Source organism: Conger conger, chromosome 15 (assembly GCF_963514075.1).
Source record: "Conger conger chromosome 15, fConCon1.1, whole genome shotgun sequence".
NCBI classification, from domain to species: domain Eukaryota; kingdom Metazoa; phylum Chordata; class Actinopteri; order Anguilliformes; family Congridae; genus Conger; species Conger conger.
The window spans coordinates 24,763,251-24,778,628 of NC_083774.1; the positions used below are offsets into that span (position 1 = coordinate 24,763,251).

The following is a 15,378-nucleotide window of genomic DNA, read 5'->3' on the forward strand; positions in this document are numbered from 1 at the left end:
TGGAATACAGTCATGCTAACTACAAAAATAATCCAATTTTGTGTAAAATTACAGAATGTACTGTGAAGTTTAAATTACAGAATGAAGAGCTTTTTAACCATTAGTGACTTATCAGTCATTTTTACAACCCCTTCCTACATTTGGTTTGGAATAGATGTTCCAACTTCTCTGCTTGTTTGTGGACTTCCATTAAACTGACACTTTTAAGTATCCCAGTCATGCTTACATTCAATCAGAAATTGTGCCTACGATTTACAGACATAGTTCATGGTTGATACATTCCTTGTTTTCTCTGTGTTTTTCAATGGAAAAAAGTGTAGCATGCAGTCTGTAAGTATTTGCACAGTGGCACAATTTCTGTTCCGGTATGCGTTGCACACAGTTAACTGAATGAGTGGACAAACAGCCCTAGGAAGTCGGGTGTTGTGTGAGTGTGGAGGGAGCCAGCCTGGCGTTGGAGCTGCGGTCCACCTTCAGATGGACACGGGGCAGACGATGATCCGGTCCTCCAGCAGCACGCTGAGCACCAGGAAGATGAAGTAGAGCAGGAACATGGTGGAGCCCAGCACCTTGTTCATCTTCCACTTGCAGAAGGCGATGGAGAGGATGACGAAGAGGAGCATGAGGAAGAGCAGCACGATGGCGCAGAAGAGTCCGTTGCTGCTCACGGTCATGGGCTCCATGTTGTGGAAGGTGGAGTACAGGAGCCAGGGCACGGGCAGCCTGAGGGACACGGGGACAAGTGGGGGTCAGTCGGCATTAAGCCCGTTACGTACTCTACGCGTGGAACGCAAACACGACGCAAGAAGCAACGGAAGGGCAACGAATTGGGCTGTTTCCCGCATCCTTGCGTAACAAAATGTGCAGTCCAAATTTTGACAGGACACAAACATGCTACAATTCCACGCATTCCTGCTTGAGGCACTAAATGTAAAGTATGTTCAACAAACAACACAAAATAATAATCCTTTCCGCTCAGTCAAACCAGATTGTCCCAGGTTGCCACCTTGTGGATTGGCCGGGTATAGCCTCAGATATACAAAAATACATTGAATTGGATTAAAGCAAAGAGCTTGTGTATATCCCGGGGTCCGCGTTCACGTTTCTTGCATAGAATATGTTCCCAGCTTTCCTACTCTGGAGCAAATGGAGCAATGTGGAGCAAATGGGTCCACAAAAGACACCTCCATGCAGGTGGTTTTCCAAAGCTACGAGGAGGTAGGCTCACCCCACGGTGATGTCGAAGATGTTGCTTCCCACCGAGCTGGACACGGCCATGTCACCCAGGCCCTTACGGGCCACGATGACGCTGGTGATGAGGTCAGGGATGGATGTCCCGGCCGCCAGGATGGTCAGGCCCATGATCTCCTCAGAGATGCCGATCGTCTCCCCCACCTGGACACACCCACACAGGTTAGGCTTCAGCTTGGCGCGGCTGCAGCGGTGTTGTGCATCCGGTACGCTATTGGCATTGTTAACCCTTTCTGCCCCGAGCCCAATGTGAACATCCAAATCCCACGGGGTTTTGGCTTTGGTTGAGAATATTTTCTAGGTTTTTAATAGGGGCTCAAAACAATAGTACAGCACTCATTTTGATTGGTTGAAAAGGTGCAAGATCGAGAGTGCCATATGGTATGGTAGTTATGCTTGAGTGCCATATGGCACTCTTGGGACGGAAGAGGTTAATGGGCACTAACAGATCTGTGCAGAAGACAGGCATGCGGTGAAGTGAAGGCGCACACGTACTACAGCAGGTCTACATAAAGCTCCAGCAGGGACAAATACACAGTAAATGGGAAACAAAACAGAAAAAAAAAAAACATCTTAGTCAGAGGAAGGCTCAGCAGGATATTCAGTTTCCTCTCAATGGCTAATAATGTGCCATCGGGAAAGGGGACGGAGGGCCACTGTGCACGCAGATGGTAATGTGTGAAACTCAGTGAGCTCAGAATAGAACAACCCCCCCCCCCACTACGCACCTGGTGCGCCCACCACACCATCAGATATGAGAACACACCGATCCACATTATGGAGCCCAGGAAGCTCATCGCAAAGAACTTTCTAGAGGCCTGCAGAGAGAGAGGGGGAGGGGTAAACAGCCACAGACCTTACATCCAAAAGCTTGTACCACACACTCCCGCGCTAATTTGTCTACTGGGCACACACAACCGATGCACGGTTGCCGGCCTTAGGGGAGACTCACTTTAGTCCACTTTTCTTACATTCAGCAGTATGAAAAATATGCAATAATAGAGGAAAACAGGAAGGTGGCAAATTCATTTTCACAGCTCTATACACAGTCATGTTTATTATTGAAAGCCTGGTACACGGTCCTGGCCAAGCTATTTTCTAGAGTAAATGGTACACAGTACAGTCATCATAGAATGAGTGGTTTGTGGTCACGGTGCGTGTGGAGTGAGAGGTGCACCCTGTGTGTCATGCTGAGTGCTCTTTACCAGGTTGCGGACGTCAGGGATGGTCATCCACAGAGGGAACGCGATGGGCAGCAGGAGGAGGTACGTGGCCTGCTTCCGCGGCGTGTCCGGCCACTCCAGAGACAGGGGCTCCTCGTTCTCCTCCTCCTCTTCATCGTCTTCATCATCGTCATCGCTGTCGTCATCATCGCTGTCGTCGTCGCTGTCGTCTTCGTCGCTGCTATCCGAACCCCCGGACCCCCCGGACCCCCCGGACCCCCCCGGCTCCCCAGAGCCCCCTGCCCCCTGGCCCTGAGGAGAGGACACAGGAAGTGAAACGACACAGAGGAGGGAGCAGAACCTTCTCACTGCTTTTACTGAGAGTCCTGAGTGGATGACTCATCACAGATTCACAACTACAGGTGGGATCATGTACTCTAGACAACTCCCCAGCACTCGCCAGCAGATTACGTTTATGATAGATTTGTAATCGGAATAGTTGTTTTTGTCATTAGTTGCCAAAATTGTGTATAGGTCATTTGTTGTAGTAAACAAACATCCACTCAGGTCAAGTCACCCAAAAAATGAATGCATAAAAAATGCACGCAAATCATCTTGTAATCATTTCAAGAAAATTGTTACATTTCCCACCCCTATTTATAACCCTTTTGAATAATATATTCCAGGAAAGAAGTCATCAAAAACTAAATGGTAAAGGCTAATATTTTCTGCAAATTGAAGAGGAAAAGTCTAAAATGTATGCTAACTGCACAAATATAAATATATGTATGTATAATATATAACATAAATATGCAGTCCCTGGCAATTTGGAACGAGCAGTTCCAGAGAGGTTGTCCGGCGAGGTAGGGGCTATCTTCCCAAAACCCTCGCCCTCTGGGTGGCAGTATAGCCTGCGTGCGGTCTCCCCATACCTTCTCTCCTTCCTCCTGCCCTGGTTTCTCCTCCTCCTTGGCTGGGGGCTCAGGCTTACTGGGAGCATCTGTCCGCCCACAGGAAAGAGAGGCACACCAATAGCTCGTTAAAACTCCTCCTGTCACTCCCTCTGCTTTCCAGACCAGCTGTGGGGCTTGTGTAAGTACGCTGCTTCACATGACACATGGAGATATCGCTCCTACACTCGTCTTTAATCCAGGAGCCGGATACAGAAATCATTATATTAGACAGTGCCAGGGAGCCTTTCTGCCCAGACGCATGGGAGAATATGAATATGGGGTATGAGAGAACACTCTCTTTCAACCTGGTGTGTTGGCTGAAAAACAGCTGGTGTGCTGTCCCAAAAACAATCCCTGCCATGTTAGTCCTTCTATTTTGTATTTAATAGCATTTGGTTGTGTGGAACACTGTCATGAATTGAATTAAGATATGTAACATAACATAACATAACATAACATAACATAACATAACATAATGGCGAGAACAGGCCATTAAACCCAGCAATGATCGCCTTTTCCTATTCCTACGTGTACCTACTGCCTACTTTGCATAAAAACTAAACAGTATATAACACCATATCAAGCCTGGTCTTGAAAACCCCCAGTGTTTCTGCCTCCACTACATGTATTGGCAAGCTATACCACACATTGACTACTCGCTGTGTGAAAAAATACTTTCTAATATCTGTACGGAATTTCTCCTTTGCCAATTTGAATTTGTTGAATCCAGGCTGTTGTGTATATTTAAGCACCCCTAAGTCTGTGTTCTGCTCTCTGCAATGTTACAGCTACACTTATTTAACTGCACTTCATTCATGTACATTTCTCATTTGCCCATTTGGTCCCTTGCATTATACACTTACCATTACATTTTTTCACCTGAACAATTGGCACCTTCTTAACTGTAAACCCTCACAACAAGCTTTGGCTGGATAGGCAATTGACTTTCACATTAAGAACACTGGTGCATGGAGAGAACAGCTAGGTCTCAACAGTAATCAGTTCTGTGATTGAGAAGCTGGTAGGATGCTGTGCCTAACTACCTAAGAGTCTTTTGTCTTTTAAATGTCTAGGCTAAAAATGGCCATTGTAAAGGACAAGCAGTTTCAACCGCTAGCCACGCAAAAATTAATATTTCAGATAATGTTTTGTACCACTAAGGGAAAAGGCCCAACTGGGGCCACTGGTCTATCATTTTCCATTTTTAAACATCTGATATTATGCCTTTCCCCTTAAAGAAAATTGTCTTAAAATGATTCTGTTGCAATTGACATTGAGCAATGGGTGGGAAGCAACAGTGATGTCAATGCTGTGCTGATCCAGCCCTCATACATACACTCACCCTACACTATAACCCGCCATACACCACTCCACCCCCTCAAAAACAAAGTCCAAATATATACATTCTCACCCCACTAACAATAACAACATTAGTAAACTATAACATGAAAGATAACTCAAGCAACTACCAGCAATCAGTACTACTACTACTCTGACCTGTTTACACAAGGAGTCGAGGGGGCAATGTGCAGTGTCTGCTTCCTTAAGGTGCCCATACTAGAGCTCTTATACCAGCCACAGCCACAGCCACAGGCACAGCCACAGCCACAGGGCAGCCGCTGGTATAAAAGCTGTAATCCACTATCATGGGAACCGGAAGGAAGTTCTGCTCCTGGTGTTAATGAGGTGTAACTGTTCCCTAACCCATCCAAAACAACATCCAATTATAATCTGATTTGTTTACTACTGTGAATCCTAATTATAATAGTAATTATCATATATATGTCGATTTCTCATTTTCCGTGGGCTGTGTGTTTCCAAGCAGAGGGCTGAGAGTGAAGCTGACGGGTGTTAAATTCACCTTCCTTCTTTTCCTGGTCCTTCTGGGCTTCCTTCTTCTGAGCCATGTCATTCAGGATTTCAGCCTTATCCTTAAACTTCACTGTGCAGGGGGGAGAGAGGGAGAGAGAGGGAGGGAGAGAGAGAGAGAGGGGAGTGAGTGAGGGAGAGAGAGAGAGAGAGAGAGAGAGAGAGAAAAAGAGAGAGAGGGAGAAACAGAGAGAGCAAGGGAGAGAGAAAGGTGGGGGAGATGGGGGGGGGGGGGTCATTTATTTAAAAGGTAAAATCATCTGGCTTGCTGAAACCACTCATGAAGCAAGACCTCACTTTCAGCATGAGCCTATGAAACAACCGATTCAGTACAGTAACCAGACAAGCAACTTCCCTTTCTTGCTCTAAAATGTTGCTCTGTGTAGAAGATGTTTCCTGTGCTACATGTTTAACAGCTATAGGGCCAGTTTCACAGACCTAGATAAAGCTTAGTCCTGGACTAATTCAGTTTTGTATGGAGCATCTTTGTGTCTGTGAAACTGTCCCTCAATGTTTAATATACTGTATATAATACAATGTTCATAAAACATGCCCGAGGATGTTCATTGCAGCCGTATTACTTTTGGCTGGGCCTCTTCACTATTATTCATGAAATCATATGATATGTTTCAGGTTAAAGTGGTAGGGAGACAGGGTTTTCAGTGCTAGGTATATGGAGCTTATCTGTTTAATGATTAGAATCTGTGGTGAAACACTTTTGCTGAGAGCACTTTTTAACTGGTACAGAAGCAGAGTGACCAACAGAGTTTATCGAGTCAAATCAGCAGAATGTACAGAAGCAACCAATAACAGTGCAAACATCTACAATGGGTTTGATTCACAAACACAAATAATTTTCACTGCAAATACAACAAAACCCAAAGACACACAACACGTGCTGTACAGAGCTAAACTACACCCACCTTACCTTTTCCCTGTGCAGACCTCCCAGTCTTTAATGTCCCTTTAAAGACAGTTTCTACTGGGCAGAAATTATGAAGTTACCTCTTGCATACTCAATGATTGTACAGTTCCTGATGTGGGCTCTCACAGCATGAGGAGTTCAGCGACAAATAAAAGCAAAACATTCATGGTATAACACTACAGACACTTGACGGGTGAATGTAAAGGTTCTAACACAACTGTCTGTCTTACTTTTATTTTCTGTCATGCAATGTTTTGTGTCACTTGCTTGTCATGCTCTACTATTTTTGTTTATGTTTTATGTATTGAATTTTGACTTGTTTCATAGGGTTCACTTCTTAAAATTGTGTTATAAAACTATGGTTTATTCTTATTCTTCTTATTATTAGTATTATTATCATTATTATTGTTGTTGTTATCACTATTAAGAGAGAACACCACCGTCTCTGTCATCGCAACATTTTTCCGTCCCGGTTATGTAGTGCTCTGTGCCTATTGAGATAAAGGGATTGGGTTCGGTGGGGCCGACTCCCATTCAGCTTTTATTAGATGTGTCACAAGCTGCTTAGGGAGAGCTGTGTGGGGCTGAGCCAGGGCCCAGCGCTGCGGGGCTCAGAGGCTGGGGACAGGGTGAAGGTCACTGGGGCTGCCGTCAGCAGCACAGGGCTCTCCTCACGCCCTCCTGGAGGGAGCTCCGAGGAGCCACTCGCCTCCGCCCGTCTGCTGCAGGGCGTGACGAGCTGGTTCAGCTCCAGTCTCCCGGGGTTGCTAATTAGCTCGATTCTTCCACCGTGAGGTACAACTGGGCTGTGTCTCAAATTGCACACTCATGCACTTGTACTTGTGTTCTTATCTTGCATTATAAGTAATTTACTTGTTGGTGCACCTGTAAGAGTACGCAAGTGTGCAATTTTAGACAGCCTAGTTGTACCTCATGGCAGAAGAATTGTGCTAATTGTACTAATTGTGCATCTTGCATTTTAAGTAGTTGACTTGTTGGTGCACGTGTAAGATAAACTTATGATGTGATGTGCGAGATGAGGTGATGAGGGATTCACAGCGGACAGGAAACAGGATGCTGGCCTCTCAGCCCTATCCTTACCCCACAATCCTGATATACCCTCACCCTTACTTCCCCACGCTGACCAAACCACCCCTACCACTCTCACAGCCCATCCTGACCTACCCAACATCCTGCTCTGTTTACAGCAGTGGGGTTAGGCTCCGCACATGCAAGAGTGATGTTTATAGGCAGTACAATATCAGCAAAGCAAGCAAACAGGTTTGACCTCCTCAGACATTTGCCTTTCCAGGTTACTCATAGAAAATAAGTCATTTGATGACAGCATGGTATCTCATTTATGATATTGATAAGACTTTTACTGAATAATAACAATGGGATTCACTTCATGTTCATAGCACTTTTAATCTTATGAATTCAAAGCAAAGGGTGGAATCTCAATCACCATAGGTAATGAAGGGCAGATATTCTGCACCAGGATACTTGGCACACATTTATGTTAAATGGTCTCCTACTTTAAACTTTGATGATGTCTGCTTTTCAGATAATTCAGCATCAAAGGTTAGAAATGTCGGACTCAGCTGGTGTTTTAAACACAAGCATATTTTAAACGATTCAATGTTTATTGTCTAGTCAAGCATGTATAATAATTTGGGAGATGAAGACCTTGGTTCCCTGCAGTTTCCTAGCCCACAGCTGAATCCTTTCACAGCTTGATATACAGACATATTTATCTGCTCAGTATCAATTTCCCTTCACCAACTTCCTTTGAACTCCATTTATCTTTGAAACTCCAATCCATTTTGCAGTGGGGAGAACAAAGGGACTCATAATTTTATGTAAAACAATTCTGAGGTGCAGCTGAATCAAGAAAGAACACGCAGACCACTCATGCTATTTCTATCCATCAGCACAGGGGAAAACCGCTTCTCTAGGCCTGAGCTTATATTCATTCATTGGTTCAAATTGTACACTGAAGGTTTATGATGGTACTGAAACAATACTGGAAAATAACCCTCAACGATCAAGGATAAGATCAGGACTACTTACACCAGGATAGTCACATGATACAGCACGGTTCTTCGCCAGACAAGCAGATTTGGTACATTTTGCACAGGCTTACAGTACTTCTAATGTCATTGGCATTTCAGTCAGATGCATAATGCAATGTGTGACTTCATTTTGAAAGTCTATGAAACTTTGTAAATACACAGCATGAAATTTATGCTAATCTTTTTCTTTGCTGCAATTTTGGCATGTGCTTGTGAAGGCAGTATTGAAACCATCAAAACAATGCATCTTTGGCCAGTACTGTATATTTCTTTCAACACAAACTGCTGTGAATTCAACATTTTGTACCTAATGAAAATAGTTGATCTGTTTTCATTTTGAGGTGTCTGTGATTCCAGTGTTGCCTCAGGGCTAAACAACCTATCCCAATAGCCGAGTTGTAGTGGTACTGTTCGTCTCTGTTCCCACATACACATAAAGCACTGCGCTCTCTCTCTCCACGATTGCCTGTGTATATATTCCTGTGAGACAACTCCATGGTCTTCAAATGTACAAGAGGTGTTCGAAAAGCAATCTGTCACAGACAGGGAAAGAATATGCTCCATGCACTCTGTCTCACCTTACCTCCTGTACCCCTTCTCCTTCTCTTCAACCTCACCTCATAACAACCTCACAACCTCGACAATAGCTCAGCTCGCTTTACTTGTCTCACTAAAATACAAATTAACTGCATTATTCTTCAGGTTTGGGGAGTTTTGCTTGCCTCAGTGATGGTAGAACCACTTTCTATGGCTTTTCTGCGGGCCCAGGGTGACCTTACCTTCCCCCAGCGGGTCCAGGGAGTGGATCATCAGCTGCATGATGGTGCTCCTCATGGTGCTGTTGTGTAAGGAGGCTGAGCTGCCCCCTCGCTGCAGAGGAGGCTTCAGCTGGGGACAAGAGGGGGTCACAGTGACCGTGCTGAGCAAACCGTGACATTTTCCCACCCCCAGACTTCCACAGGCTACCACGGTGACTAATACCCCGGCCTCTTCAGGATTGCACTAACACCAAGCATCTGGCAAGAGCTCATTTAGTGATCTCTGAAGGGTTTAGAATCCTGCAGATGTTATTAAATATCCATTGATTTTCAGCTTTATCAGTAGCTTTAAGAGCTGCTACCCAGTCTCATGCCAAATACGTACCTCTCAGCACTTTTTTGCAGAAACGCAATTACGTTCTCACAGGAACACTTTGCTGCAGTTTCAAAATAACACTGGGGGTGCTAAAGGGAAGTTTAGAGATTAAATCATACAATAATATATCAGACTGTGTAAATACAACAACTATATTAAATCGAAACTAATCAAGCAGGAGGATCCGGTGCGTTTGGGGAAAGGCAATCTTAATTTATATTTAAAAAACTTTCTTCATGAATCTTGCATTCTGTTGTTACATTTGTCCTTAAAGTCTGAGCTTTTTGCCACCCCTAGTGGACATTTCATTTTAAAAGTGCAGCAAAGTGTACCAATGAGAATGTCATTGTGGGCGTGCAAAAAAGAGCTATGCACTGTATATGCCATGAGACTGGGCTGAGGGTTCTGAGGGGAAATTTCGAGATTAAATGCTTAAATGTTATTGCAACATGTAGGTTTTAACTATGTTTTTATCATATTCATAGAGCAAATGTCCTTACTGACAGCACTAATCCCATTTTAAAATGAGATGTAGCATGTCCAAGAAAATAAAATGAATTTGACAAATGAACATGCAATCACCACGCAGTTTCTATGACAATGTCACAAACACAAAGTGTGCTTGTAATAATAGTAACAGTGATGATCCCAGCATATAAGACAAATGCAAAATACACTTTATAATTTTTTTTTACAATCAATGTAATATATCCTTGCAAGAAAATGAAACCATGTTCTTAAATATATAACATACAAGCTTAAAATGACATCCAAGAATGTATGCATTTTTCTGTTTTGTGTGTGCATGTGCGTGCACGTTTGCGTGTGTATGTATGTGTGTTAGCATGTGTGCATGTTTGTATGTGTGTGTGTGTGTGTGTGTGTGTGAGTATAGTAAGGAGCTGAGTTCTTCCTACCAATAAATGACTCTTGGCCTCTTGATATTCAGGTTTATTGTCCTCAGCAGGTCGTGATCCATTGTCCTGTTTGCAGGACAAGAATATGTTAAATTTTTGTAAAATGTGTTTATGTGCATGCATACATGCATGTGTTTATGACTGCATTTGCATGCATGTGTATGTCTGTGTGCAGGCATGTGTGTGTGTGTGTGTGTGCGTACAGTAAGGGAATAAGTCTTACCAATAAATGATTCTTGGCCTCTTGTTTGTCAGGTTTCTTGTCCTCACCGGATCCTGATCCAATGTCCTGTTTGTAACAATGAGATGCTGTATCTGAGACTAGCGACCAGCAGAAATTGTCCATTCCTTTTCTCTTGTACATAAAACTAGGACATATCTCGTAGGAAAGTTTATGTAAGATTTTAGGATATGAATGCAGGAATACAGGAAATGTAGCTTTGAATAGCTTTCTATTTTACTGGAAGCCTGGAATGAATGGGTCGAGAGGCTGTTCCATTTTTTTGCTATCCCCATTGCATCCTTTTTTCAAGCCCTGCTAAATAATTTCCCGAAACAGTATTGCATTTATGTTCATGATAGAAGCATGTTATTGCTATGACTATGGGGGAGAGAGAAACAATTCATATGTATCCAGGTTATGTTCTGTGGTATGCCCTTAATTGATTAGGTTAGATTTAGATGGTTGCTATGAGGTCTATGCCGTTCTGAATGGCCTGTCACTTGGTTTGCTGGAGCTGTTTGACCTGAGGCCTGGGCTTGATGAGATACACAAATAAGCTGACATCAGCAACAGAGAGAGGGGGGGGTCCACCTGTCCTGGACACAATATCAGCTTGTCCTTCAATTATACTTAGCAGGTTAAGTGCTGTTTTGTTTTGTATGTACTTTTACAGTATGTGCAGTTCTGCAGACTCTCTCAGGATAATGAGCTATGGTGGGTGATTGGCTTTGGGTCAGTCGGGCCCCAGCAAAAGCCGTGTTTTTGTCCTGCACATTGGAAACAGGGTGGAGGGAGCGACCTTTTAGAGCTTAGTTATTTTCTGCACTGTTTACAGCACCATGGCTTGAAAAACCTTAGAAGGTTTGAGTCCTACACTAACTACTCACAGGACAAAAAATGGAACCCCAAAAAATAAAATTGTAGAAAAACAACTGAACTTATTTTAGAAGCACTGTTTACACACAGACTTGAGCCTTGAGACTGCATGTCACAGTCATTTGACACTGTTCTCTTCCAGCAGTGAGCCCTGCTCGCAAAACATATTCAGTGGGGAATAACCGACAGGTCAAATCACAGACACTGTGAATATGTCAGGGCTGACTGACTGACACAAGTCCGATATCTCTTCAGGCTGTGACACATTTGAATACAAAAAGGCCATACCCAGGATATAGCATTACGGATTAAACATAAAAGGGGGGACATTTCATTATCACAGACATCCCACTTCTCCTGGAATACAGAACCTGCTCCCTGATACAGAAGTCTCCCACAGATCAGCAATGTGCACCACAGGCAGAAGTGAAATGTGAATTATCGTGTTGTAAATTGAACGAAAATCACAAACTAAGGAACGGAAAAGTCCCATATACAGCAGGCTGCTTACCAAAAGTGCATTTATAGCCCATTTCCTGCACCGCACATTTCTAAAACAACTCTCTTCAATAATATGCATCTGAGTGTTGCACTGAATTGGACCCCACACACCCAAAGATATGCCTGTAATTTTTTCCTTCATAAAGACAAATTGCTTTAGAGACTGCAGACTAGGACCTAATTCATCAATGTATATTTGTATCTGTGTTTCGTATATAGCATCTCTGTTGTGTCTCTGGCTTAACCAGGTGGATGCACTGGGTGTGAATGAAGGTCAGATGAAACTGGATTAGGGCTGCATGCAGAATGAATCACCAGCAGAGCTTAGTTATAAATGCTTATCTCCTCTCCCCAATCATATTCTCACACTGGTCTTCTGCTATTACTTGCCTTCTCTCAAAAGGTGTGTGACTGTCCTTGCTGTGATCTTTGAAGTGTAAAATATGAGTTCTTATTCCAATCTAATCTAGTCAACATCAGCTGTGCAAACGCTGCATAGTTTATCATATTCTATTAAAAGGTATGTTATAGTGCCATGGCAAAATACCATTGGTTCCATCACATTGCTAATATGAGATGACTTAACTAAGAATAACTAGAGCTCTTACTTGGCATGCATTATTATGACAGGTCTGAAAATATAATTTGTATGAACTGAGCTAACAAACATTTTGGAGTGCTAGTCCAAGATATTAAATCTGTCAGAAAAGCTTCCCTTAAACTAATATAAATAGAGTGTTAATTGTTAATTTTGTGAGGATTTATATTTCCGCTAGTGTAACTGTTTTGACTAGTTAAGGTCTTTGTTGTGAGTTTTAAAAATACTTGAGAAGAGAAGTGACCCCACTTATGATTCTAACAAAAAGGGAAGGTAAACAGCCACAGACCTTCTCCGGCTCCTCCACACTGAGGACCTTAATGATGTTCTTGTGTTTACTGAGCTGCTTTTTGAAGGCCTGCTCAAGCTGCACGTTGAACTTCATGAAGAGGACGTAGGAGCAGTACGCCAACACCAGGATCAGGCTCTCCCACCACATGATGGTGTTGTCCAGGAAGAACACAATGAGCAGGATGAGGTCCAGGATGTAGAAGGAGACGTCCCGGAACAGCGGCCACCAAGTGAGGTGGAGCATCTCCCGCGAGAAGATGGCGCACATCCCGATGACGAAGAGGATGTTGAAGACGGCCGAGCCCACGATGGTGCCGATGCCCACGTTGCTGTGGGAGATGAACACCCCGATCAGGGACGTGAAGAGCTCGGGGGCCGAACCTCCCGCGGCCATGAACGTGGCCCCCGCCACGTCGTCCGAGATTTCCAGTTTGTCGATGATGACCCCCAGGGCCGGCACGAAGAACTCGTCGCAAACGATGGCCAGGGCCACAAACATGTAGACCATCCCGAAGATGTGCAGCACCACCCAGCCCTGCCGTCGCTGCTCCACCGAGAAGATGTCACGGGGATACTCGCCCTTCATGAGCGGGGCGTTGCCGGGGGAGGCCAGAGTGGTGTTGGGCGTGGGGATGGGGGTGGTGGTGTTGGGAAACGGGGTCAGTGTGGGTGCCGCGGTGGGCTTGGACGGGTCTGCGTCCACATAGATGCAATGCCTGAGCTTAGTCCGATTGGTGGTCATAGAGGTTGTTAACTCAGTGGTTGATTCTGTAGTTGGTTCAGTAGTTGGTTCTGTGGTTGTTGTTGTTGTAGTTGCTGCTGTCGTTGTAACTGACGTTGTTTCTGTAGTTCCTGCTGTTGTTCCTGTAGTTGATTCTGCAGTTGTTGCCGTCGTTGTATCTGTAGTTGCTGTTTCTGAGAAATCCTCTACCACAGTGTGATTAGGTACTTCTACCACTGGCATGATGTTTTGAGTTGAAGGCTTCAGCTCTTCCTCAGGATACTCTGCAATCTGAGCTTCTGGCCAGGGCTCTGTGAGCCTTGCCCTCAGGCTCAGCTGGTAGATACAGCACAATAGAACACCTGAGAGAAAGAACAGGACCCGACTCCACTGAAGCCTCTTTCTCCGTGGCAAATACATTTTGCCCCTAAATATAGACAGTTGTGATTGTTCTCAGAAATGAAGTTCATAAATGTGCTACCAGTAACAGTTAATCCAGTGATTTCCCCATCCAAGCCATGTAGCAGCTTTTCCGTAGTTCGAGGGGAAAAAATTGGGCGGGGTAAGAGAATAGTGTACCCTCGACAGTTTCATTTCTTTTTCACAGCATCATGCAACTTTGCCAACAGATGGTACCTGTGAGTGAAATGTAGGGAAGGAAAACCATTTAAAACATTACACTGTGGGTTCAGCAACTGGTAGTTGAGTTTTGATACAGTTTATGATTTAAAGGGAACATATTGATGTAATTTGTGCAATAAATGAATAGCAAAACAATCAACGTGTATGCACACAGGCAGAGGTAACTATGGCTTCATCTCTCTCTCTCTCTCTCTCTCTCTCTAATTTAGGAAACAAACCAGACAAAAATGAAAAATGAAAATTTACCTGAGGTTGTGACTGCACTGCTCTGAAGGGGCAGACTCCACAGCTGGGCTGCAGCAGAGAGATGGTGAAACTGCAGGGATATCTGCAGCCTGTCATTGAATCAGATCAGCTAGGACGCACCGCGGGACAGGTATTCACAGTGGATCAGCAGAATACATAATACCTGGAGTCTTAAGAAGATTATGTGCTGCCTATGCATAGCTCTGCCTATTGAAAAACTTTCAATTAATGTAGCCAATTTTGTGTTTGTTTATTGGCACCTATGAGTTGGAAAACAATATCACAGGAGGCAAGTGTCAATTTGAAATGATGAATATGCCTGTCTTTGGTGTTTTCAGACAAATGCCATTGATAGAATAGTGGCATATTACTTGAGTAATAATACTCACTTTAGGCCAACTTGTTTTAATTAGGCTATATTCCTATAGCACCACATTGAAAGGGGTTTATCAAAACGACTAACAACTAGATGTTATCCTTTAATCCTTCCATTTATAATTAGGCTAATATGGTGGATATGCCTTCTTGGACCACGTCTCGTACCACCTAGTGGAATGAAGCAGGATAAAAAAGTGAAAGTTGTTGGTGCACTTCAACAGTAGCAAAATATGAACATCTTGCTATATTGTATACATCATATTATTATTATTATTATTATTATTATTATTATTATTATTATTATTATTATTATGTTTGTGCATGTGTAGGGGCCAGTGTCGGAGAAATACAGCCACGATAATGTCATTTATCGGTTACTAAATGCACAAATAAGGGGATCCTCTTACATTACCTTACATTACATTACATTCGCAAAGTTGAGATAAAATATTTTCATCGTTACATATTTTAAATATTTAAATTTGAATGATATACATTTATTATACAAACTATTTTACACCGTTTATAAACATAATTATTGCCTAGCAGACAATCAATCGTTTATAAATAGCTTATTTAGAGAGAGAGAGAGAGAGAGAGAGAGAGAGAGAGAGAGAG

At 43.5% G+C, this 15,378-nt stretch overlaps 1 protein-coding gene across 1 annotated transcript; it reads right to left on the bottom strand.

Annotated features, from left to right (window-relative positions):
* Positions 1 to 473: 473 nt before the first annotated feature.
* On the bottom strand, positions 474 to 13,914 carry slc24a1 (solute carrier family 24 member 1). Its single transcript, XM_061222444.1, has 8 exons — positions 12,772 to 13,914; positions 10,508 to 10,573; positions 9,008 to 9,121; positions 5,257 to 5,304; positions 2,457 to 2,699; positions 1,980 to 2,069; positions 1,229 to 1,395; positions 474 to 723 (listed from the first exon to the last, which is right to left on the bottom strand). The coding sequence occupies exons 1-8, from the start codon at positions 13,912 to 13,914 to the stop codon at positions 474 to 476; spliced, it is 2,121 nt and encodes a 706-aa protein (XP_061078428.1).
* Between the last annotated feature and the right edge of the window lie 1,464 nt (positions 13,915 to 15,378).

Coding starts and splice junctions, on each gene's coding strand:
- slc24a1 (XM_061222444.1), bottom strand. CDS start 13,914: ATGTATTTGCCACGGAGAAAGAGGCTTCAGTGGAGTCGGGTCCTGTTC. Junction 5,305..9,007: donor ACCCGCTGGGGGAAGGTAAG/GTCACCCTGGGC, acceptor TGCACAGTGAAG/TTTAAGGATAAGGCTGAAAT. Junction 2,700..5,256: donor ACATGGCTCAGAAGAAGGAA/GCCCAGAAGGAC, acceptor GGCTCTGGGGAG/CCGGGGGGGTCCGGGGGGTC.